The 25,828-nt window shown below is 50.0% G+C and overlaps 1 protein-coding gene across 2 annotated transcripts in view; it reads left to right on the top strand.

The window, feature by feature from the left end:
* Nucleotides 1–25,828, top strand: part of RIMS4 (regulating synaptic membrane exocytosis 4) — a 63,201-nt gene that overhangs the window by 32,431 nt on the left and 4,942 nt on the right. The window contains exons 2-5 of one of the 2 annotated variants that reach the window (XM_067708235.1): nucleotides 8,535–8,676; nucleotides 23,476–23,588; nucleotides 23,885–23,986; nucleotides 24,591–24,730. In XM_067708235.1, coding sequence (XP_067564336.1) covers nucleotides 8,535–8,676; nucleotides 23,476–23,588; nucleotides 23,885–23,986; nucleotides 24,591–24,730 — 497 coding nt within the window. The remainder of the gene's footprint in view (nucleotides 1–8,534; nucleotides 8,677–23,475; nucleotides 23,589–23,884; nucleotides 23,987–24,590; nucleotides 24,731–25,828) is intronic. The other variant, XM_067708236.1, reaches the window with a different exon arrangement.

Here is a 25,828-nt window from a genome sequence, read left to right as displayed (position 1 = left end):
GCACTCTCTTGTCTGGTGTAACCTTGGGCAAGCTGCTGAACTGCGTTGAGTCTGGTTCCTTTTAGTAAAATTAGGGTAATGATACTTGACTCTCAGAGTTATGGCTAAATTTTATATAAACGTACATAAAACATGTAAACAAATATACATTTATAAAGTTATAATTTACATGTAATTTATATTAATTTAATATATCATGTATATGAAATACTATATATAAAATATTATATGTATATGATAGTGTCTGGTAAAGGGTAAGTGCTAAAAGTAATGTCATTAATAATTTATTAGCATTTTATTCCTGTTCCTTTATGAATACTTGCTTTTGGGAGAAGGTACATTAAACACATTCGTATTCAGTTATGGACAACTGAATGAGACTTACTTGTTTTCTTCACTGGAGAATTCGCACTTTTCTTGAAGACACATCCTAAAAATAAAAGCAATTCAATTAAACACTGTTAGTGGGATGGGCAATGCTGGGTGCTGTCCATGGTGCGGAAGGGAAATGACGGCTGAATGAGCTTACACAGTAGACAGGGAAATCAGTAGGTTGATCAAGGACTGTGTTTCAAGGTGCAGTGGAATAGATACCCTAATAAAGGTGAAGGTAAAGTGCCCCTGGGACTCAAGGAGTCTGATCAGAGAAGGGTTTGTGGAAGAGATGGCATTTATATTCTGTGACAGAGTGCAGTGAGTTTAGTTTAGTGGTTCATTAAAAACATGGTTATTGGAGTCAGAAAGACATAGGCCTGAATTCTAGTTCTGCCATTAGTAGTTTTGTGTGTCCTTGGGAAAGTTACTTAAACCTTCTTTATCCTCATTTTCTTACCTTATAAAATGGGGTAGTAACTGTCTCACAACTTATTGTGAGAATTAAAATGAGAAGATGCCTATGTAAAACACTTGGCATAGCATCTGGCACAGTGGTAATATTGTTAATAATAGCCACCTTATTGAGCGCTTACTGTGTGCCACAGCCCACCTAGGATGTCCTGAGGATTAAATGTCATTATATTATTCCATTACCTTATTATATTTAATCCTCATAACAGCCCTAAGAGTTTGGCGAGTTTCTGATAAACTGTTATTTAAAACTTAACTCTGGAGTATGCTCAGAATTTTGATAGGGAAGGTTAGGAAGGCAGGAAAGTAAAGGAGAGAAAATGGGGATGAGGCAGTTACTGAGGATGTACATGGAGCAAAGAGGTGCCTGGCTGGGCTGGAGTGCGGAGACTGAGAGGGGAATCAGGAGCAGATGGGGAGGGAATCAGATAATGGAGAGTCGTGAATGCCTGAGCGTGAAGCGGGTAGCTCATTGGATGGGCAGTGGAGAGCTATTCTAAGGTTTTAAGTAGGATCATGGCATGAAGTCATGATTTATTTATAAATTTATATTTTACCTTCATTTACGTTCTAGAATTAATACATTTAGCTATAAAATACTCAGAAGACACAGCAGCCTACAAAAGAGAAATAAAATCTCCCCAATGGGCTGATTGGAGTGTAAATTGGTACAACTACTCCGGAAAATCATTTGGTAGCATCTGCTAAAGCTGAACAGATGCCTGCCCTATGACCCAGCCGTTAGGTATATTTCCGCCCTTAGGTATACCTCCGAGAGACACAGGCACAAATGTTCACCAAAGCCCATGCACTAAAGCAGCATTATTCCTAATAGCCCCAACCTGGAAAAAAAATGAAATGCCCGTCAACAGTACAGTGGGTAAGTAGATTGTGGAACAGCCTATTCCTACAGTGGAATACTTTATAGCAGTGATAATAGGCAGTCTGCAGCTACACACAGCAATATGGACGCATCTCATACAGTCAACATGACACTGAGCAGAAGAAGCCAGCACCCCGCCACCGCCAAAGGCCACGCTCTGTATATAAAGTTTAAAAACAGGCAAAATATTTGATGTTTGAGATCAGGATAGTGGCTACCCTTGTGGAGCAAGATAGAGCCTGGAAGACTGGGCACGAGTGGGCTTTGGGGACCCTGGTAATGCCGTTTCTTCATCTGGCTGCTGGTTACATGGGTGTGTTTACCTTGTGAAAATCCGTCAAGCTGTACACTAAAGGTTGTGCACATTTCTGTATATATCTTATACTTAAAGTTACAAAAATAATCTTCCACACACACCCTCTAGCAGTCTTTCCCCCTACAGTTATTCCCCATTAATGGTTTCGGTAATATCCTCCCAGATTTTTCTATGTCTATGCATGAAGAGAAAGAGAAAGCTACGTTATCTATAGCTTTACAAAAATGGTCTTGTGCTTTACATGGTGTCCTGCAACATGCTTTTTTAACTTCACAGTATGTTGAAGCCATCTTTTATATCACTGTAGTTGTAGGTCTAGATGATTCGTTTTAACACTTGCACAGTATCTTATTCTGGGGATGTGTCACTTAGTAAGCCCATCTCCTGTTGACAGACAGTTAATGTCAGCATTTCATTGGTGTAAATGGTGCTGTGGGGAACCTCTCCGTGCATAGCTTGGTGTGCTTTTCTGACTATTTGTGAATTTATAAATTACTAGGAAGGGAATATCTTGGTCTGAAGTGGTATTTTAAGATAGTTAATCTGTTAATGACTTGCTGAGTGGGTGGGTTGGAAGCAGGGAGACCAGTTAGGAGGCTATTAAAATAGTTTAGACTTGGGGTAGTTGGCTGTGAAAATGGACAGAAAGGGAGAGAGATAAGAGATGTTAAGGGCAAAGACTTTATACGACCTGGCATCTAATGAGAAAGGGGGAAAGGTCAGAGAGGTCCTCGGGGGTTCTGAGTCTGTGACTGGGAAAAGTGGGAACGTAAGTCAAGAGGATTTGACTGGGGAAAGTGGGACGGATTTAGTTTTGGCCAGCTCCTCATCCAGGTAGCAACGTCCAGAGTGCAGTAGGAAGTATTGGGTCTTGACAGAGTTAAGGGCTATAGATTGAGGTATAGGATTCCTTTGCTTAGGGTGGTCCTCATGTTGTGGGAGGGGAATGAAATCAGCGATGGGAAGGCTCTAGAGAGGAAGAACCGAAGGACTGGAGAGCGAGGGCTCCATGTGTAGGGATGGCGGCTGTGGTCAGTAGATGGGAGGGGATCTACCAGAATTCACTATCACAGAGGCCAAGGGAGGGATCTGAAGTGACTGTCATTCAAAGGACGAAGTAGTCAGTAGCCTACATTAGTGTCCCTCCCACTGGGCCGCCAGTGGGTGCTGTCATCACATCTTTTACTTACTCCTCAAAGCCCTTAACACACGTGTGATTAATCAGTGTGATCATCTGTTTAATGTCTGCCTCCGCCTCTGAACTGTGAGCTCCATGGAGGAGGGATCACCCCACTCTTCCTCCCTCTGCTGTACTCCGCATCAGGTGTGTGCTTGGCACACACAGGTGTTGGTACCCCAAGTTGTTGCTGTGTTTTGGTGGGACTCCAGTTGTCCACACACCTTTTGCCTGATGCCTACCCACCCCCTGCCACACACACACTCTCCCTCTCTCTCTCTCTCTCTCTCTCTCTCTCTCTCTCTCTCTCTCTCTCTGTCAGCACAGGTTGAGAGGAGGGACTTAGAACCCACAGGGTACAGCAAGTGGGAGTGGGTAGCCAAAAGTAGGTCATCCACACTCCATTTACTTGTACATCACAGTGGCCAGCCTTGAGGGCAGTCTCACAATTGGTACCCAAAGTTTACAGGACTCAAACTCCAGGCCTCCCCAATGGAGCCTTAGGATAACCACGGACAAAGGAGCCTCTTGCTTGATCCTTAACTATCCCTTCAGAAAGGGGGCCCCTTCCATGCCTGCACTGTTGTGCAGCTGATCTTGTTATCACCACACTTCCTGGAGGGAATGGTATTTTCACTGTGATGCTGGAACCCACCTGTGCAGCTTTTTTTGAACCTTGACTTCCTTAGGATGCCAGCTAAGCCAGGTGTCTTAGGTCAAGTTTCCCCAAAAGGGCCCAGAGATGAGATTCGTGTGCAGGTGACGTACAAAGGAAGTGCTTCCCAAGGAGGCTGGGCACCCAGGAAACAAGCAGGGATGTGCTGTTGGGCAGATCCCACAGAGGGCGGCTTCAGCCCCTCCTGCAGGCTTCCTCGTGAGCCTGGGTTATGCCCCAGAGTTGGTCTGACCTGAGGCAAAGGACCCGAGCGTTCATTCTCTTGTTCTATTTAGGCTTTGATTAAGGGGCTTGGGGGCCACAAATTCCCAGGCACTTCTGCCTCTGCCTGTGTGGGGACAAAGTGGGCTCAGTAGCCCAAAGGAAGATCTAAAAACAGACCCTAAAAAAGTTGGCTTGTTGTGGCTTTCAGAAGCCAGTGTGGTGGGACCTCATGAAAGTGGGAAGAAGGGAGATGTGTGGGGATGTGGGCGGAGCATCAACTTTGTCCAGTGCAGTGGGTCCCACCAGGACCTATTTCTGGGCTCCTATGGACCGAAGCAGGGTCTCCCATCCATGTGTGTATGGTCAGTGGAGACCAGCACTTGGGAGTGTGTTTAACATCTTCAGGAGAGCTCCCCACCAGACATGAAGGCACTCAGTAGATGCTTGTTGAGTAAGCAGAAGGGCCATACTCTGGGGTTGGAAGCCGAGATAAGGCCCTTTTGCGTGGTCACGAGCCACTATTGGAGACTGGTGTAGTCAGTCCTGCGGTTGGGCATATGGTGGCCAGAGGCTGTTCTCTGAAGGAGTGTGTTTATTGAAGGGAGTGGGGAAGGAAGTGAAGCCTTGCGCAGGCTTGCAGGAGGGGTGGAAGGAGCCAGAAGATGGAGAGGTGGTAGATTCAAGGCCCAGGGAGGACAAATGGTGGGAGGAGGTCCCAGTGACGGTGGGAGAAGGTGGGATGGGGAGGACAGAGGGCAGATCAGGGTGGGCCAGGTCAAGGATCGCTCCTTCCTCTCAGAGAGGGAGGGAGGGTCAAGGGGCAGGTGGAAAGGTCTCAGGATGGTGAAAGATGGAAGCAAGAAAGAGTAAGTCCAAGAGACATCTTTTCAGCCAAGTGGGAGAAAGGTCACTTGTTAGGATGGATGGGATTATGAGATGGGGAGTGGGAAAGCATTGGGACAGTCACTCTGGGGACATCACTGAGTCAGCAAGAGATGACAAAGTGAAGAATTGGACCATGACCGAGTCAGCAAGAGATGACAAAAGGAAGGGTTGGATGGACAAGGTTAGGTGGTGGCACTGTGTGGTATGGTTGGGTACAACAGTGGTCTCCAGATTGGGGACTCCCGAGGCGGGGAAGGTGGCATGTCACGGTGCCACCTGACTTGCCCGAGGTCCCACAGCTACGGCTGCAGAGCTGGGACTCTGCCTGGGCCACCTGATTGCAAAGCCAGGCTTACCTGTGTGCTGAGCTAGGGCTGTTCTGAGGCCCACGGCGGGTACTGGATGTGAAATGCTTTGGGGCTGTCGAGTGCTACACAGACGTGAACCATACTTCTCCAAACCTCCCCCAGCCCAGGCCCCTTAGGGACTGAGTTGTTTGTCATGCTTTGGTCCGCCCTCTTCCTGGAGAAATGTGTCAGACCTTGCTGAGTGAGGATGAGCCAGTGTGGGGCTCCAGAACAGGGCTCAGTGGGGAAGTGAAGACCCCAGGCCAGGTATCTGCAGCCTGCCTACGGGGTAACCGGGTTGTGGGTCTGTATCCCCACTGTAAGGAGGGGGTTGTCCTTGGAGGTGACTGTGCTTGTGTGTGTGTGTGTGTGTGTGTTGGAGGGATGTCTCTCTGTGCCTGTGAGTCTGTGTTTCTGAGTGAGCATGTGTGTGTCTCTGAGTCTTTCTGTGCCTCTGACCCTGCTGTACACAGAGAAACAGTAATGTTGGGAGGGGGACTTCAGATACAAAGTAGGGTAAGAACGAAGTGTGGAATGACGGGAAACAGACACAGGGACACACACATTCCCCCACGTGTTCACAAATAACCCAGGGTGACACACACATATACACACACATACACGCGCGCTGTGTCGGTTTCTCTGTGTGCGTTCTTGAGTGGGTTGGTGTACACTTCTTACGGCCACGTGTCTGCATGTGGCTGGCACATGCCCAGACACACATGCCCATTTAGCCTCAGAAGCACAGAATGACAGCTGTGTGGAGACCCATGGCAACACACAAATATAGACACTTAGACATACATTAACATACTGTGTCTTCACATTTTCCTGTGTGTGTGTGTGTGTGTGTGTGATTTTCTGAGTATGTGGACATCTGTGTCTGAATTACGCAGATATATGTAGGAGAGAAACATGTGGGCACACACTCTGAGAAGCACACACAGAGCACCTGTACCTCTGCATGTGTGTGCACGTGTCTGTCTGTCTGCCGGCAAGTCAGGGAGGAAGAGGACACCGTCGTTGAGTTGGGAGGAGGGAAGCCAGGAGAAGACCAGTAGGAGGTGTCCTGGCCTCGCCCTGTTTCCTGGCACACAGGCCCCGCCCCCATCTTCTTGCTGAGTAGGATCGCGGGGTTTGGGTGGCACTGCTGTCCCCTGATGGGTCAGTCAGTGAGCTCTGGTGAAGGCCCTGGGGTCTGTCAGCTCATCCTGGACTCTGTGGGGAGATGGGGAAGGTCCCACTAAGGATCTGCCTCCACCTCTAGCAAACCCACAGCCCCTCCAGGGCGGTGGGAGACGGAGAGCTTGCTGTGATCTCAAGGATGTGGAGCACAGAGCCAAGAGGCCGCCCCAGGGTCAAACGGTGCCAGCGTCCCCAGCCCCGCCTTCCGGCTCTATGCGCAGGCCAGTCCCTTGCCCTCGTGCCTTAATCCCACGTGAGCAGGAGCCGCGGCTTCCTGGGGGGCTGTGGATTAAGACCAGTCTCAGGGCAGACACCCATTCATCCAGCAGTTAGTAATTAAGCACCTACAATGGCTGGACTGTGTTCTCAGCCCTGGGGCTTCAACACGCCACACAATGAAATGCATTGTCCTCACGGAGTTTACCTTCTGCGTGGAGGAAGCTAGTCAATAGACCAGTAGTGCAGAACATGTCAGGGGTGGTAAGTGTCAGGAAGAAAGCCAAAGCAGGGCGCTGGGTGGAGAAGGGCCTGGGGTGGGAGGGGCCCGGAGATGATAAAGGAGAGCTTGGATAAGATAACGTCTGATCACAGAGTGGAAGTGGAAGCGAAGGTGTGAGCTGCTGACGGGAGAGGGAATAGAAGGGCAGAGGGCCGTCCTCATAATAACCCTGCTCTCCCATTTTACAGTCGAGGAAGTGGAGGCACAGGGAGACTAGTAATTTGCCCAAGGTCTTACAGCCAGTAGAAAGAGATCCGGGGTTTAAACCTGGGCAGGGTGCCAGTGGTCTAAATCGGTGGTCCTCAGTCAGGGGTGATTTTTGCCCCCCCTCCCATCCAGAGGATATTTGGCAGTGTCTGGAGACTTTTTTTTTTTTTTTAAATTTCAGTACGTGGGCCTCTCACTGTTGTGGCCTCTCCCGTGCGGAGCACAGGCACCGGACGCACAGGCTCAGCGGCCATGGCTCACGGGCCCAGCCGCTCCGCGGCATGTGGGATCTTCCCGCACCGGGGCACGAACCCGTGTCCCCTGCATTGGCAGGCGGACTCTCAACCACTGCGCCACCAGCGAAGCCTGGAGACATTTTTGACTGCCATGACTGAACTGGAGGGAGGGTGCTACTAGCATCTAGTGGGTAGAGGCCAGGGATACTGTTGGACCTTCTACAGTGCACAGGACAGTGCCTGACAGCTAAGCAACAATGCATCCACATGGCCAGTTGTGCTGAGGTGGAGAAACCCTGGTCTAAATCCATGAAAAGCACTTGGCAGAGAATATGCCACATAGTAGGTGCTCGGTAACTAGGAGCTGAAGAGGAGGAGGGAAATGATCTGGAGAAGGTTGCAGGGAAGAAATGAATTCAAGAAACAGTACATGTTGGATGGACCTAGAGAATGTTATACTTAAGTAAGTCAGACAGAAAGACAAATACTATATGGTATCACTTATACGTGGAATCTAGAAATAATATAAATGAATCTACATACAAAACAGAAACAGATTCACAGACATAGACTTATGGTTACCAAATTGGAGAGGGAGGGAGGGAGAGACAAATCAGGAGGATAGGACTAACAGATAGATACAAGCTACAGTACATAAAATAGATAAGCAACAAAGATTTACTGTAGAGCACAGGGAATTATATTCAGTGTCTTGTAACAATCTATAGTGGAATATAATCTGAAAAAAAAAAACTGAATCACTTTGCTGTACACCTGAAACTAACACAGTATTTTAAATCAATTATACTTCAATTTAAAAAAAAAGTACATGTAAATGAATCTGCCAGCTAAGAGAACTCATGTGATTTCTGTTTGTTGGGTGGGTGTAAAGGGCAGGGAGGGTGGGTGCAGGTGAGGCCGGTGGTGGGAGGAGGTTGAGGGACTGGGGATGGGGATGGTAGAGGCCGAAGCTGGGCCGCCACCAGCCTTTGAAACACTAACCAGAGGACTGGTCTCTCTGTCCCCTGCCACCCCATGTCTCTCCCCCCATCTCTCTTGGCCACTCTGCCCAGAAGGGGACAGCCGGAGGTTGAAGGGGGCCATCCAGAGGAGCACGGAGACGGGCCTGGCGGTGGAGATGCCCAGCAGGACGCTGCGCCAGGCCAGCCACGAGTCCATCGAGGACAGCATGAACAGCTACGGCTCTGAGGGCAAGTGAGTGTGGGGCCCGCGGTTGTCTTGGGCGTGGGGTGGGGCGGGAGGGACAGAGCAGCATCCTCCAGGATCCCTGGGTCAGCCTCAGGCTGGGAGGGGTGCTCACTCAGGGCTCCTGGGTCATCCTCATCCTCAGAAGGAGGTGGTGAAGCAAGGATGCTCTGAGGGAGTGCGATGGAGCATGGAGTCTGGTACCCAACTGTCTAGATCTCAGTCCTGGCTCCACCGCTTACTGGCTGTGTGATCCTGGGCAGGTCACCTCTCTGTGCCTCAGTTTCCTCGTCTGTAAAACGGGGACAGTACTACCAGCCTCATAGTGGGTGTTATGAGGATTAGATGGGTTAATATTTATAAAGCACACGGCACCGTGGCTGGCAAAGCAGTGTCAGTAAATGAAGAAGGGGGTTGGAAGGGGTCTTGTTAGGATCGTTGTTATTTCCTCTTTACTCTCTTAGTTCCTGAAATCCCAATTGGTTTTTAAAAATGTGTACTACTGCTTGATGAGGAGTTTCACACACATCAAGTCATAAAACATTAGGTCCAACTGGCTCCTTGCCTGTGTTTCTCTCCCCCAGCTGTACATCAGAATCGCTGGGAACTTGCTACAAATACAGATCTCAGGGCCCCAAGTCCAAGCTGCTGAATCACACTCCTTGACAGTGGAGCCTGGGAATTCCATTTTTAAAGGCTCCCTGGGAGAACACCAGTCTAGACTGGGGTTCTCATTGTTGGAACAGTCATGGACCCCTCTGAGAATTTTGGGAAAGCTTTGAGCCTGCTTTCCCCTGGTAAATATACACATACGCACCCGAACACAAACAAACACTCATTTTTTAAAAAAATTTTTAAAATTTCGTTTACTTATTTTTTTGGCTGCATCAGGTCTTAGTTGTGGCACGCGGATCTTCGTCGCGGCGTGCGGGGCCTTTTGCTGCTGCACGTGAACTCTGTAGTTTGCGGCACGTGGGCTCTCTAGTTGAGGTGCTCGGGCTCAGTAGTTGTGGTGCGCGGGTTTAGTTCCCCTGAGGCATGTGGGATCTTAGTTCCCTGACCAGTGATCAAACCTGCATCTCCCGCATAGGAAGGCGGATTCTCAACCACTGGGCCACCAGGGAAGCGCCCACAGACACGCATTCTCACACGCACAGTCGTACAGACACACTTGGTGTAACTGGAGTGGGTTCCTACATTCTCCCAAACCCCATCCCTGGCAAGGAAACTTTGATCCAAAGTGACTTCTTAATTGTACAGATGACCAGGGCACTCAGAGAGGTTGTGGGGCTTGGCCTGGATCACACAGCACGTCAATAGGTCTGGAACCCAGGAGTCCCGACTCTCAGCCGGGGCTTGTACCACAGCACCCCATCGCTTCATTGTCTCAGCCATCCTTGGCCAAGGAGGACAGGGGTATCACCATCCTTGTCAAGCACAAGAGGAGACTGGGGCTTGGAAAAGTTAAGTGCCCTGCTGTCCAGTATGATAGACCCTGGACGAATATGGCTATTTAAATGTAAATGAATTAAGATTAAATATTCTTTTCCTCCGTTGCATTCGCCACATTTCAAGTGCTCAGTAGCAGCATGTGTCCAGCACCAACTGTATGGGACTGTGCAGACGTCGACCATTTCCGTCATCATAGGAAGTTCCATTGGACAGTCCTGGCTGAGTGGCTTGTCCAAGGCCAGACACCCAGCCAGGCCGCTGGGAGGTGGGACTGGGGCTCAGCTGCCACCTTCTGCTCCCGTCCTGCTTCTGGCCCTGCCTCGCAGCTAGGGGCTCTGCCGCCTGAAAGCCTTCTCCCCCTCAGCCCCTCCTAAACGGGGCGTCTCCGGTCTCTGAATGGCCTTGCCTTGGCAGATTCTGCCGGTCCACCCACCTCCTAGGGAGACTTTCCAGAGGGCGAGAAGAGAAGGAGGACAGGCGGGAGGGAGAGGGAGAGAAGGAGGACGAAGAAGAAGGGAACAAATGTTTTCTTTAACCTAAGAAACTTGGCAAGGCAGCAAAACTTGGAGGAGGATATTCTAGGAATCTGGGTAGCAGTAGGTCCCTGCTGAGTTTCAGGGGGTCAGGAGATCTGGGTACCAGTCCTGGGTTGGCCACTGACCCCCTGAATGGCCTTGGGCATGTCTGTAGTCCTCTAAGCTTTAGGGAGGCGGATAAACATCTCATTTGTTGGCCTCGCAGACAGGTCAGAAGACCGGGTCACGGGGGCGGCAACATGGTGCAATGAAAAAGAGCAGGGGGTCAAACCCATATTCCCATTTTACAGAAGAGGAGCTGAAGGCTCGGAGAGACCACATGACCTGTCCGAGGGGAGCAGCATAGGAGGGTGTCGTGGAGAAGAAATGAGATGATGCCTGCACATGACAGGTGCTTGGGAGGTGCCTCCTGTTGTCATTTGCTGTCATGTGATTTAAGGGACCAGAGAGTATGCTATGTTACAGATGTGTTCAAAGCCAGGACTCTGGAGTCGGACAACCCTGGTTTTAGCCTCATTTCTGCTTCTTAAGAGCTGTGTAGCTTTACGGAAGTTACTTTACCTCTCTGGTCCCAGTTTCTTCATCTATAGAAAGGGGTCCATAATAGTACAGACCACTAATAGAGTTGTTGTGAGGATTCAATGAGTTAATATATGTAAAACACTTAGAACAGTGGCTGTTACATAGCAAGCATTATTATTATTAGCTGTTGTTATTGTTGTTTGTTGATTCAGCCACTGTAAGTTGAGTATTTTGCTCCTTGTGGCCAGTTGCATCCTAGTAGACAGAGTGAGCCACCCCCATTATAATTGTGTCTAGAATGTGCTTAGCACAGGATAAGCACGGGATAAATTTTGGCTGTGATGATTATGGTTATTAAAAGGTTTGCGGTGGGTGTCTTGAGACAGTTGAGGAAGGATCAGGTGGTTTGGAGGGTGATTTGTCCAGGAGACGGGAGAGTCTTGCCCTCGCAAGAGGGGCTGCGTCTTGGTGGAGCCCAACCAGGTGCTACCCCCTTCCTCCAACACCTGGGTGAGGAAAGGAAGTCGAAGGGACAGGTGGGGACATTGAGCTGTGGTCAGCCTCCTCTTTGTTCTGGAGGTATTTTGGGCACTGGCAGGACCCAGATGCCAGGCTCTGAAACAGGAGGGGGTGTGACTATCCTCCCCCTGGGCTCCTGCCAGCCCAGCTGAGGCTTATAGGGAGCCGGCATGTTTGAGGAGCCCCTGCCAGCCTGCAGCCCCTGGTGCTGCCGGGTGTGTTTACTCCTGCAAGTGGGCACAGGGGCTTTCATTTAGTACCTACAATGTGCCAGACAATTGGGCCGGGCATCTCGGAGACCCTGCCTTCCACTGACCACGCAACTAGCAGTGTGGTGAGAGATGCAAAGGGCAGGCACAGAGAACTTTGGAAATGCTGCATGCAGCCAGGTCTCAGGGCTGGGGAACAAGGGCTCCCTGCAAGGGTTGGGCCATTCTGCCATTGACAGTGCTTGGGCTCCAGGCTACACGATACCAGTTACAGTGGCTTTAGCCCTTGCTATTCAAAGTGTGGTCCACGGCCCAGCAGCATCCCCCGGGAGCTTGTTAGAAATGCAGCATCTCTTGGGACTTCCCTGACAGTCCAGTGGTTAAGAATCCACCCTTCCACTGCAGGGGGTACAGGTTCGATCCCTGGTCGGGGAGCTAAGATCCTGCATGCCACGTGGCATGGCCAATAAAAAGAATAAAAAGAAATGCATCATCTCAGGTTTCTTTTTTTTTTCTTCTGCTATTTAGCAAGGTAGTATTTTTATTTATTTATTTTTAAACAAGTTTCAAAAGATTTTTTTTTTCAATTGGGATATAGTTGTTTTACAGTGTTGTGTTAGTTTCTACTGTACAGCGAAGCGGAGTTCCCTGTGCTGTACAGCAGGTTCTTACTAGTTATCTATTTTATACACATTAGTGTGTATATATATATATATATATATATATATATATATATATATATATATATATATCAATCCCAATCTCCCAGTTCATCCCCCGCCCCACTTTCCCCTCTTGGTGTCCATATGTTTGTTCCCTACATCTGTGTCTCTATTTCTACCTTGAAAACAGGTTCATCTGTACTATTTTTCTAGATTCCTCATATATGCCTTAATATACGATATTTATTTTTCTCTTTCTGACTGACTTCACTCCTTATGACAGTCTCTAGGTCCATCCATGTCACTACAAATGACCCAATTTTGTTCCTTTTTATGGCTGAGTAATATTGCATTGTATACATGTACCACATCTTCTTTATCCAGTTGTCTTTCAATGGGCATTTAGGTTGCTTCCATGACCTTGCTATTGTAAATAGTGCTGCAGTGAACATGGGGGTGCATGTGTCTTTTTGAATTATGGTTTTCTCAGGGTATATGCCCAGTAGTGGGATGGCTGGGTGGTATGGTAGTTCTATTTTTAGTTTTTTAAGGAACCTCCATACTGTTCTCCATAGTGGCTATATCAATTTACATTCCCACCAACAGTGCAAGAGGGTTCCCTTTTCTCCACACCCTCTCCAGCATTTATGGTTTGTAGATTTTCTGATGATGCCCATGCTAACCGGTGTGATGTGATACCTCATTGAAGTTTTGATTTGCATTTCTCTAATAATTAGTGATGTTGAGCAGCTTTTCATGTGCCTCTTGGCCATCTGTGTTTCTTTTTTTGAGAAATGTCTATTTAGGTCTTCCACCCATTTTTTGATTGGGTTGTTTGTTTTTTTGATATTGAGCTGCATGAGCTGTTTATATATTTTGGAGATTAATCCTTTGTCCATTGATTCGTTTGCAAATGTTTTCTCCCATTCTGAGGGTTGTCTTTTTGTCTTGTTTATGGTTTCCTTTGCTGTGCAAAAGCTTTTAAGTTTCATTAGGTCCCATTTGTATATTTTTGTTTTTATTTCCATTACTCTAGGAGGTGGGTCATAAAAGATTTTGCTGTGATTTATGTCGAAGAGTGTTTTTCCTATGTTTTCCTCTAAGAGTTTTATAGTGTCCAGTCTTACATTTAGGTCTCTAATCCATTTTGAGTTTATTTTTGTGTATGGTGTTAGGGAGTGTTCTAATTTCATTCTTTTACATGTAGCTGTCCAGTTTTCCCACCATCACTTATTGAAGAGACTGTCTTTTCTCCATTGTATATCCGTGCCTCCTTTGTCCTAGATTAGTTGACCACAGGTGCGTGGGTTTACCTCTGGGCATTCTATCCTGTTCCATTGATCTATATTTCTGTTTTTGTGCCAGTACCATGTAGCCTTGATTATTGTAGCTTTGTAGTATAGTCTGAGGTCAGGGAGCCTGATTCCTCCAACTCTGTTTTCTTTTTTTCCAAGATTGCTTTGGCTTCATCTCAGGCTTCTAACAAGATCCCCAGGTGGTTTGTGGGTTAAGGTTGAGAAGCTCTGGCTTAATGGTAGTAATGTTCTAGCGCTAACACTATACAGAGCACTTGCTACGTGTGGGCACTGCGCTAAGCGTTTTACACGTATTGACTCATTTAATTCTCCCAATAACCTGATAACCCTGGAACTGTTAATATCCTCATGTTACAGATGAGGAAATGAAAGCCAAAAGAGGTTAATTAATTTGCCCAAGGTCACACAGCCAGTAAGTGACTTCAATTTTGGGGATTCAAATCTAGCATTTGAAGTCTGCCCTTACCCATTCTACTCGACTCTTTCCCTCCTTTCATGGCTGCGTCTGTCAAGATTTCTGGAGGTGGATGCTTCCAGGATGGTTTGGTGGCTCAACGAGTCTGTCTTTCCCCTCCGCAGGCCTCAGCATGGTGGACCGATCCTGGTTTATCCCCTGGCACTGGGGAAGGGTTTTCTCTTCCAGTGCCCCTTTCTGCCTGATTGAAAATTTGGTTCTGTATGTTAAGGATGGAAGGGAACAGTTATGGTTTGGGCAACCATCCAAGCTCCCACTCCCACCCCTGCCCCAAGCAGGCGCATCTCCCCTAGATAAAGGGCAAGGATTCAAGCCCCCTGAGAACGGACGATGAGAACAGTACCTCCCCAGACCCCTCATCAATCCTGAGATACTCCCTGGTGACCATCTGTTTCAGTTTGGGTTCCCCAGAACCAGACCCAAGACATGGATTTGAGTGCAAGCAGTTTACTTGGAAGGTGATTCTGGAAAACCATGGTGGGGGGGGCCCATGAGAGAGAGAGGGCAGGGGAGGCATCCAGTAACGTGTGTTGAGAAGCCAGCTGCCACTGTGGGCATCCGGAGCTTAATCCTGATGGGGACTCTAGGAGTCTGTGTGGAACAGGTGCCTGAGAGTCATTTCCTGGGAGGCCAGGGAGCTGGAGTATTTATACTCCCACTCTCATTGGTTACTGGTTGATGGATGTTCACGTTTAACTCTCCTGCCCTTCCTGTGGCAGTGAGGGCTCTGGAGACCAGAGAAATTTCTTAGGGGCCAGAGAAACATAGCCAGAGGAATGAGGGTGCCAGCAGTTAGAAGTCGCTGAACACTGACATGGTGAGGGTCAGGGCACGTGGGGGACAGCAGCAGCGTCTGCTGTGCTTTCTGAGTGCACAGCGCCACCATCTCCCAGCTGCCCGAACCAGACGACTCTCGCAGACACCTCCTGCTCTTTCGCACTCCGTATCCAGTCCATGATTGGGCTGTACTATTTCACTCCTAATCGTCTTTGACTCCATCCACTCCCCTCCCCTCCCCTCCCCCAGCCGGGAGGCCACTCATCACTCTTGCCTGGTTACCTGCAAGTCTCCTTTTTGGTCTAAACTGCACAGTTTGTCACTCAGCACTTACTTCCTCTGGATTCTGCCAGCTTCCCCCAGTCCGCAGCTGTGTGCCCCCTGCTCCACCACTGAACCTCTTACACTTCCCTCCGTCTCACCTCCAGATCTTTGCATACATTGCTCCCTCTACCTGGCACTCCCTTTCCTATCCCTGCTCCCTCTTTGCCCTCTGACTCATTCTTCCTCCAGATCTCAGCTAAGAACATAAGCTATATTTCGTGTGCCAACTTCAGCTAATCGATAGTGGCTCCCTGGAGCGCTGTGTTGAGGAGGATTCTGAAGTGCGGTCCGGGCTTGGCAGGAGTGTTGAGGTTGATTGGCAATGTCTGTCCTGGGAGTGGGCAGGGGAAGTGGAACGGCACAGGTCTGCCATTCCTCTGGCTGCATCGGCAGCTTCCACAGCCTATTCTTCCCCCACCATAGCACCCAGCAGTCTGTCTTACTTCTCACGTGTGTGTCTCGTCTGTCCTACTAGACACTGAGTGTGGTGCCTGCTCAGCACAGGGCCTGGCCCACAGGAGATGCCCCACAAATTTGGATGAGTAATAGGTGGAGACTACGTACAGAAGTACATACACACATTTGCCTCTCCTTCCCGCCCCTCCCCAGCCTCCTTCACCACAGACCCAGGGTCTCAGCATCCTCCCCATAAACCCGAAGCTGTCCAGGCTGGCTGCTGGCGCCCCTCCTCCTCCTTCCCTCTGCCCCTTGTTGTCCTGTGGTGTCTGGGTCATCAGCATCCTGCTCCCCGGGTGTCTGGGTCACGGTGCCCACAGCTCTGGAGAGCAGAGTGTGAGCCGATGGCAGGGCCACTGCACCCAGCCTCAGGGTGGCTTCCTGTCAAGGCTGTTTCAGTCATCACCGAAGGCCCAGGAGGATGGGTGGGTGGTCAGAACCCCCTTTCCTTTTCCCACCTCGGCTACTTAGCAGTCATCGTGCCTGAAGGACAGGCAGGACAGGTGTGGGCGTGGGCTAGGAGATGGGGGTTTGGTTGCTTCTGTTTTATAAGCATCAGGATTTGTTGAGCACTTGACTGCACCAAAGCCTGTTCTAAGGCGTTCATCTCATTTAATACTTACAGCAGCACCAAGGGTGGCCTACCACTGTTCATTCCTACTTCCCCGAAAAGGAAACCCAGGCTCTGAGTGGTGAAGGACGTGTCTGTACAACCAGTGAGTGGGGGGAATCAGGATTCAAATCCAGGCCTGCCTGACCCCAAAGCGTGGACTGCAGATCCCTGTGCTCTGCCCTGGGCAAGGCTAAGGTCCCCTCGGGACACAGAGACAGTGTAGCAGAGAGATAGAGTAGATGAACCCAGGAACCAGACTCCCAGGTTCAAATCCCAGGTCTGCCACTTAGCAGCAACATGATCTTGGTCGGGTTACTTAACTTTTCTGTGCCTTGGTTTCCCCTTCTGGAAAGTGGGTATTAATAATAAGTACCTAGCTTGCACAGCATTGTTAAATGAGGTTTAAATGAGTTAATACAGATAACTTAGTACTATCAGTGCTTGACTCATGGCAAGCTTTTGATCAATAAAAAATAAATCAAATCCCTGGCTTCACGCCTAGGAGCTACGCTCTCGTGGCCGGGGTGGGGGGAGGGGTAGGTTTGGGAATGTCTCGAATACTTGAGAAGCTGGAGTCAGGACTGTGTGATGCTGTGTCTCCTGGCATACAGTCAGTGCTGCTGCAGTGCTTGTTTTGCAAACGCACATTTGTTCCAACGCGATTGAAGTATTCTGGAATAATTCGAGCACAATATAAACTTCGCCTTTGCTCAGGTGTGATTTCATCCACGAGAAACACGAGGTGAACTCGGGAAACTGCACCCATGTAGGAATGCACAAAACATACTCCTCGCTTCCTCCTGACCCCCCTCCCCCCACACCTGGTGTTACAGCTTCCCACCCGTCCGTTTCAGACAGCCCTCCGTCACCACATTGCAGCAACTCACACTGCAGACCTGCTGACACTCATTTCCAAAAGCAAGCATCAGGCTGTCTTCACGGTAAAGCACCATATTTATTGTAGTATCTGTGCGTTTCTTAACCATTTTACACGTATAAGACTGTGCTACCGTTTTTATTATATCCCTGTCCTTTTTTTTTTTTTTTGATACACTTTTTGGGTGTTGTGCCCCTAACCGTGTTTTCCCCATAAGCTCTGTGTTTGACTGCAGGACTTTTCACTGCACTGTGGTTTTAGGAATGTATGTTTTGCGTTACAGCAGAACCGACTGTATTGCAGGCTCAGCGAGGCTGTGGGAGGGTGGATGGATGGACGATGGACATGTAGGGGCAGGTGGTGAATGGATGGACAGAGAGCCCGTGAACCTTTCAGAACCACATAACCCATACTCACCACGAGGGCTGGGCCGCCTTTTAATTTCTGATGAGTTGAGACAGGCGATCCATCTGGAAAAGAGTAGAAGTCAAAACCCCCGAATAACCCAATTATTTCTTTAACCATTGAGAACACGGGAAAACCAGAGGCCAAACTGAGCTCAAAGGTTAATAATAAAAGACAAATGGGTTTCAGCGCCACAAACAAAACTAACAGGATTTGAAAGGCAGGAAATCTCATTTCACCAGTAACACAAAATAAAAGGCCAGCAGAACAGAGGTTTTAATCCTGTTTCAGGTCTGCCTCCGCCTGGTGGCATGTGTCCCTTGGAAGAATCAGCTGCTGTAGCCACCCTGCTCCCCCTCCCACCCCGCCGCAGATGACCTGGCCTCTTTGTCTCAGGCATCCAGGTGCTGCACTTCCTAATAGGTCAGGAATTGGAAGTGCTCTGAAAGCACCACAGAGGGCTTCCCTGGTGGCACACTGGTTGAGAGTCCGCCTGCCGATGCAGGGGACACAGGTTCGTGCCCCGGTCCGGGGGGATCCCACATGCCACAGAGCAGCTGGTCCTGTGAGCCATGGCCGCTGAGCCTGCACGTCCGGAGCCTGTGCTCCGCAACGGGAGGTGCCGCAGCAGTGAGAGGCCCGCGTACCGCAAAAAAAAAAAAAAAAAAAAGAAAACACCACAGAGAGGGAGAAGAGGCTCTCCCAGGCCAGGCAGCAGGGACCCGCTAGCCACGGCATCTCAATCCTTTACTCATTCAGCAGATGCTGTGTGCTAGGCCCTTTGCTAAGCACCTTGCCTGCGTCATCCTGTTGACTCTCCCCAACAGCTCAGCCAGGTGACTATAATTTATTTCCATTTTATACATGCAGCTCAGAGAGATTACCAAACTTACCTCAGGTTGCACAGCCCTGGAACCCAAGGTCTGTATTATGCCGAGTTCAGTCTCAACCAGTATATTTTCCCAGTTTGGGGACAGCCCAAGGGTCTGGCAGTAAAAATCTATTGAGTTCCTACTGAATAAGGCATGGTCTAAGTAGCAGCAAGTTTGTGGCATTTACTAATTCAGCACACTCTTTCCTACCCCTTTGGGAATGGATCCTATAAGCAGAGATTTTCAAAACATTTAAAACTGGTACAGCACAGGCACCCAGCAGTGGGAGGGCTGCACTTCTGTCTCTAGGGTAGGTGTGGGCTCATTTGCAGGTAAGAAGATTCAAGTGCAGAGCCACCAGCCGCTGGCCAGAGGTCACACAGCAGGCACTTGACCAGCAAGGAGTAGATCAGCTCTGACTTTGTATCCTCTGCCTTCCGTCCTCCAGGGGAGTCCCCGAGGTGGAGCGGGGTCTCTGATGCAGTTGGTCCCCTGGCCAGCAGGGACCTACCTCCATTTTATTCTTCCTCCCTCCAGCCCCATGGAGGATGGGGCAACCTGTTCAGGGTTTCTGGGGAGTCAGCCTGGTTCCTTGGCAGCTGGCGAGGCACCCTGGGATGGGAAATCAGGCCGCCACCCAGATATTATAAACAGTCACCGCTGGGCACCGGGCCTACCAGTTCCCCATTGTCTGCTCAGAATCCCACCAGGAACTGAGGGGCAGACAGTGACGATGTTGGAGGAAACTTTCAGTTTCAGGCTGCAGAAGGCCTTGCTCTGCCTTGGGGGGCTGGGCCCCTTCAGTGCCTTAGATCCCACGAGGTACCGCTATTTCTCGAGCTTTTAGAGCCCAGACCCTCCTAAGAGAATGGATTCCAGACCCTCAGGAGGCTGGGGTGGAAAAGAAACGGGTGTGGAGGAAAGGCCAGGTCACCAGCTGTGAGCAGGTCTAGGTCTTAGCTTTCATGCTGTTAATTCAGGTTCTTTGGGTTTGCAAGCAGAGCGGGTATCCATTTCTGTCCCCAGGTAATTAAGTTATTTTTCCCATACTTTCTCTTTAACACCGTTGCATGATTGTAGAGATAATAGATTCGGAAGCTTGGCTGCCTGGGTTCCAATACTACTCTGCCATTTCTTAGTTCGGCCCTCTCAAAGGTGCAGTGGGAACATGTGCTCCTCTCCAGGGTGTGGAGGGACACACAGAGCCTCAGAGATGCTCCAGAGTCATTTGACAAGACACTAGACAACATTTCTGCAAAGCATCACGCCCTTTTCTCAGCTCCACCCAATAAGAAGCATGGGCACGAGTCCCCTCTGCTTTCAGAGTCCCCAAACCTCTGTGGAGTTTCCCATCATCCCTTAGCACTGCCAGCCCAGCCTGGGGACCCAGACCTTCCTCAGTTCTCTTCCCTCCCTGCCTGACTCCCTCTGCTCTCCCTGGCTGGGGATTTGGGGTTGGTTTGTTTACTCACGGGCAGGACGGCTGGGTTTTGCACCTCTCCTTCCAAGACTGCTGCTTCTTAGATTTGAAACTCAAAAGCTAAGAATCTGACTGTCTTGTTCTCTGCATCCTACAGGGTCATCCCTTCCCTGAGGCAGTAGACCTAGGATACCGTGGCTCCTGCCTGAATGGGGAAAGGGTGGCAGCAGGTAGTAGGAAATCATGAAAATGAAAAAGTACTCAGGCTAAAATCTCAAATTATTATCCTTCCATTGACTCTGCCAATAACTTAAATCAAAACAGAATTTGTTGGAATGATTGTGGGACATCTCACGTGCTTGAGGAAAGAACTGGGTGGACAGGACTGGGTGGCTAGTAGTTGGGGCTCTTTTCAAGGACAGGCCATTCACACGGCTCAGTTCTCATGACTGTTGGTCTCCAGGCTTCTCTTTCATTTCCCAGAGAGAGTCTTTGCTTGACTGAGCTTGGGTCAGCTGTCTGACCCTGTGTCCATCAGCTCTGGCCAGGGGACAGGGTCACTGCATTCATTAGTCAAACCAGTTGCTGTAACAAGCCTCTTCAATCAATGACTTATGGCTTAATGACAATGACTTAATACAGACATTTGTATTTTGCTCATGCAGACTTCAGTGCAGGTGTTTCTGGTCATTGCTCCCAGCCAGCTCCTTTATTCTCGTCTTTTTTTTTTTTTTTTTAAATCCAATACGTGTTTATAATTCCTCTACTGTCAGATATTTAGATTGTTTCCATTTTTACTATTATAAGTCATCCGTGGCTAAATACAGTCCTTTTCTCCTCAATGTCCAAAAGCTTAAAACAGTTGATTTCCCTCTTTTCTTCCCGGATCTCTGTCCTTTCCCGTCTTCTGTGACATTGTATACACCTGCAACATAGACCTTCTCCAAGTTCCAGAACTAGACTCTCTTGCCCCTGCCTTGTCTCAGTCACCCTCCTGGGCGAGAGAAAAGTACTTACTCTCTCCTGCTCTTCACTAGGCTCCTTTACTCTTGTGGTTTCACCATCCTGAGGACCTCAGGACCCTGTGCTGGTGACTCTGGTCAGGATAGAGGGAAGATAGTATGTGGGAGGTGGCCTTCCTTCCTCTCCCCTTGTTGCTGGACCCTGTGTATCCTTTGGCCCCCAGTTCAAATTCTCCTCTCCTGGTCCATTCTGGGCCACTGCAGCCAGCAGTGCTTCCTCTCTTCTGATGACCCCTGGGCTCCCACAACCCGAGGTGGGCGGGTAGAGGACCGGTTGTGCCTCATAAGAAGACAGTAGTCTTTTTTAGTTGTTTCTTTGGGGGGCAATATGTTTGTTTGCTCAGCAGAATGGTAAGTTGTTTGTGCACGGAGTCTTCTCTTGTTTCTTTCCCCAGCTTGCTTGGAATTTTATACATAAAGGCCAAATAGTCTTGGGTGACATGAGTTGGGCAGTGGCCTCGTATGGTAGCAGGCACTGCCATCATATAGCCCTCGGACAGGTGTCTTTCTCACTCCTGGCCTCAGTCTTCCAATCTATGAAATAGGGAGTCTGCTGGCTTGGAGGACACCTTCCTGTAACTGTTTGCAGAGCCAGCAGGTATATCCTTTGCCAACTGTGAGGTTTTGTGAATTAGCAAGGAGGTGTAAAGGCGGGCAGCTGTGGTTCAGGCACCAACAAGCATGTCTAGGGTGTGAAGAGCTGGGTACAGGCAGAGGAGACCATGAGTGAATTGTTCTCTCTGAAGAACTGGGGCAAAGGTAGACTAGCAGAGTGGTTTGGAAGCAGAAGGGGGCACCCTCGGAGTAGAACCAGAGACCCCAGAGGCCGAGAGCTCAGCAGGTTCCCTGAGAAGGGAGCTGGGGGCAGGGTGGCAGCTGCTCTCAGGCTGGGGAACAAAGTGTACAGTGCCCTTGAGGCCCAAGGCAGTCTCCCCTTCCTGTTCAAAAAGCCCCTGGCTGCTGCTGTGAAACCCAGCTCGCGGTACGTGCTTATTAAAAGTTAGCTGTTACTCTTGGAACATGCCCAGGTGGAAAGTCACCTGCGGTTGGCCTTAGAAGTGTTGTATCCAAGTGTTGAGTCTGCCCTGTGAGTTCTGGCTTTAGGTTGGCCTGAACCTGCTTCCTCATCTGAATAATGCTGATAAAATCAAAACAAAACAAAACAAAACCATCCTCCTTTGTTTGTGGCAAGGTTCCTATGAGAATGCTTTGCTCCTAGAGGTAATAGGGGCACATCAGGCATGGTACTTAGTGCCTGATCTCATTACATACAACAGACCTAGGAGATGGGAAAGAAAAAACTAAAATTGGTTTCAGCAAAATAATATAATAATAATTGTTGTTGTTGACTTATGTAACAACAACAACAACAACAAAATATCTCTTGCTTCAGGCAGAGTTTGATCCAGGAGGTCACGCAGTGCCACCTGTGTGATGTCTTCCTTCATGGGCTCCAGACGGCAGCAAGAGAGCTGCCAGAGGCTCCAGTTTTCCGTCTCGGGCTCAAATCTGATGGGAAGAGAGAGCTTCTCACTTCCTACAGTTCGAAGAAATCTTCCTGGGCAGATTCTTGGGAGCTGCATTGGGCCACACGCCCAACCCTGAGCCAGTCACTGGCTAAGGAAGGAACGGCTTGATTGGCTAGGCTGAGCCTACGCCAGCCTCTGGAACCAGGTCTGCTCTGCTCCATGTGAATCAATGCCTTGGGGGAAGGGGCTCCCCAGAGGAGATTTGAGGTCTTTTTCCCAAAGGAAGGCGAGGGGACATTGGGCAGCTCTGTGGCAAGAGCAAGTGCGAACCTTGGAGGCTGAGCCACTGGCGCCGTGCATCTCAAACTGTCCAGTGCAAACGAGTCTTCTGGGGCTTGTGTTAAAAGCCAGTCGCTGATTCAGCAGCAGGGGAGTGGAGTGGGCCTCAATTCCCTTTCTAATTAGCTCCCGGGTGACGCTGCTGGTGTCTGGACCACACCTTGAGTATCGCAGCTCTCACCCATAGAGCCAGGCATCAACAGACATCATCTCCCGTGAGTCCTACAGCCACCCCGAGAGGCGGGTGTCACCATACCCATTTCATGGAGGGGGAACCTGAGGCTCGGCCAGGAGAGGTAGGACAGGGAAAGGTACAGGACACAGAAGCTAAGCCCTGGAATTTTGGAGTCAGAGCTGAGATTTCAGGGCTATTAAAGTAGAAAGGAGGCAGAGATAGGACAGCGGTCTGCCTGAGGCTGGGTGATGGATGTGGACAGAATCACTGTGGAATGAGGGCCATTCTGGAGCTGATTGCCTGAGTCATCAGAGTCCTCAGTCGGCCCCTGGGAACGTCTGCTTTTGTCTCATTCTTTCTTCTTGCAGCCTTAACTATGGGGGAGTTTGCCTGGCATCGGACGCCCAGTTCAGTGACTTCCTGGGCAGCATGGGGCCAGCACAGTTTGTGGGCCGCCAGACCCTGGCCACCACGCCGATGGGTGAGTGTCCCAAGACCTGTTCCAAATGTTGGGGGGGGGGTCCCCACCAGAAGCCCCGTGTCCCTCCCTCCTTCCCCTCTGCCTTGCCTCCATCTAATGAGCACCCAGCCTGGAGCCCAGTTCACACCTGCCAGGCGCTCCGCAGAGCCCGGGCGCTTGGTGTGGGAGTTGTTCTGGTCTTGTTTGGGGCTGGGAGCAGGGGGAAGGGATCTCATCCCTCAGCGGAGAGGAGGAGCTGAGTCCTTGATGGAGCTCCCAAGCCACTTCCCAGTCTCAGCTCTTGGGGCCTGTTGCAGGGGATGTGGAGATCGGCTTGCAGGAGCGGAACGGTCAGCTTGAAGTGGACATCATCCAGGCTCGGGGACTGACGGCCAAGCCCGGCTCCAAGACACTGCCAGGTGTGGAGGCTGCCCTCTCGTCTGCAGGGTGGGGGGTGGAGGTCGGGGGGATGTCCTGAGGGCTGTCTGGGTCTAGAAGAGAGAAAACTGGGTCCAGCTCTGAGGGGTCCCTCAGTCCCAAAGCGAGTGACTCTTGTGTAACTGGAGATTTAGGATTTTTCTGGAGACCCAGTTGAAATTGTCCATTGACCTTGTCAGCCTCCCCGACTGGGCTGAGCTCCTGGGGGCCAGGGACTGTCTTTCCTGTTTATGGTTCTACCCTAGCGCCTGGTAGGGCTCATGGAATACTGTGGGTGCTCAGCAAACATCTGCGTGAATGGGTCAACCATGAATATATAAGCCCGGGAAGGGTGGGCAAGCCAGGGACTGAGAGAGGGAAAGGGTGAGCAAAGGAAAGGGGAGGCAGGTAGGACCACCCGAGGGGGCCGAGTAGGCCCCAGCTAACCCTGGCTGCACCCCACCACCTACCCCCACCTGCCCCTGTTGCCTCTTCTGCAGACCCCCTGGGGGGACTCTGATCCCCAGCAGCGGGTCCCTCTGCTGCGCCCTTCACCCACCATGTGGGGTTCAGGCTAGAACTCATCCTGCTGGCCTCTGTCCCCAGCGGCCTACATCAAAGCCTACCTGCTAGAGAACGGCGTCTGCATTGCCAAGAAGAAGACCAAAGTCGCTCGCAAGTCACTGGACCCGCTGTATAACCAGGTGCTGCTGTTTCCAGAGAGTCCCCAGGGCAAAGTCTTGCAGGTGAGGGGCTCGGGGGTGGGTCGGGGTGCAGTATCAGAGGGAGAAGGAGGCCCTTCTTGGGGGTGGGGGCTCCCTGCAGGGCTTCATCTGGAGGAAGTAGAGCACTGTGGCTAATCTGAGTGCCGCAACTTGGTGTGCGACTTTGAACAAGTTCCTTTCTGAACCTCAGCTTCTTCATCTGTAAAATGCGGATACTAACAGTACCCACTGATAATGTTACTGTGAGAGTGGAATGTGTGCTTTGTGCAAGAAGAGTATTTGCAAGTTTGGCTCTACAAGTGGCTGCCATTAACATCATCATCATCATCACCATCACCACCACCACCACCACCACCAACCTCTGGAGGCCAGGGGCTTGGCATGGAGCACAGTGGCAATAGACTGAGAGCCTTTGGAGGATCCAGAGAGGTCTTCGGCTCCGTGGCTTTTAGGAGAATCTGGGAGCTAGAAAAAGCTGCCCATCACGGGGCCGGCAAGGCCCGGGTTGGATGCCTGCAGGAGCCATACGCCTGCTCTCTCAGGGCCGCTGTTTGGACGCCTCTAGCTTATACCTCAATTTCTTGCTCCTAACCTGGGCAGGCAGAGCAAACAAGGGTAGGGCCAAGGTGTTACAAGTCGCCAAGACAGTGGGACTTTTGCCAAACTGGGAAGCCCAGGTCCTGTCTAGGACCTAGTCTTTCAACCTGTGGGTTGAGACCCATCAGTGAGTTGTGAAATCAATTTAGTGGGTCTCAACAAGTACTTTTTTTTAACGGAATGGAATAGGAAATAGGAAAGAAATAGGAAATAGGACTAGGAAAGGTAAGTCTTAGTAAGATAAGTCTTATTTGGTGGAGCCCTTGCTTCAGTTATGAATCCCATGTGTTTACTGGGTGATGATATAAATGTCTGTCTTGCTGTATATACTGGTCAAAAAAGTTTGGAAAAACCCTTCTGGTCTAAAGACATTCAGAGACAATTTGAAACAACCAGAAGACCATCTGGGGCCCACATCTGGTCCACTGGACAAAGGTTTGTGCATTTTGGCCTGAGCATCTTTGGAGAAGCTCCAGAGCACATCCCTATCTGGGATGCGGAGGGAGTGGGGAAACAGAAATC

This window comes from Pseudorca crassidens, chromosome 15, assembly GCF_039906515.1.
Source record: "Pseudorca crassidens isolate mPseCra1 chromosome 15, mPseCra1.hap1, whole genome shotgun sequence".
In the NCBI taxonomy this organism is placed as follows: Eukaryota; Metazoa; Chordata; class Mammalia; order Artiodactyla; family Delphinidae; genus Pseudorca; species Pseudorca crassidens.
This window is presented reverse-complemented; position numbering and strand designations above follow the sequence as displayed.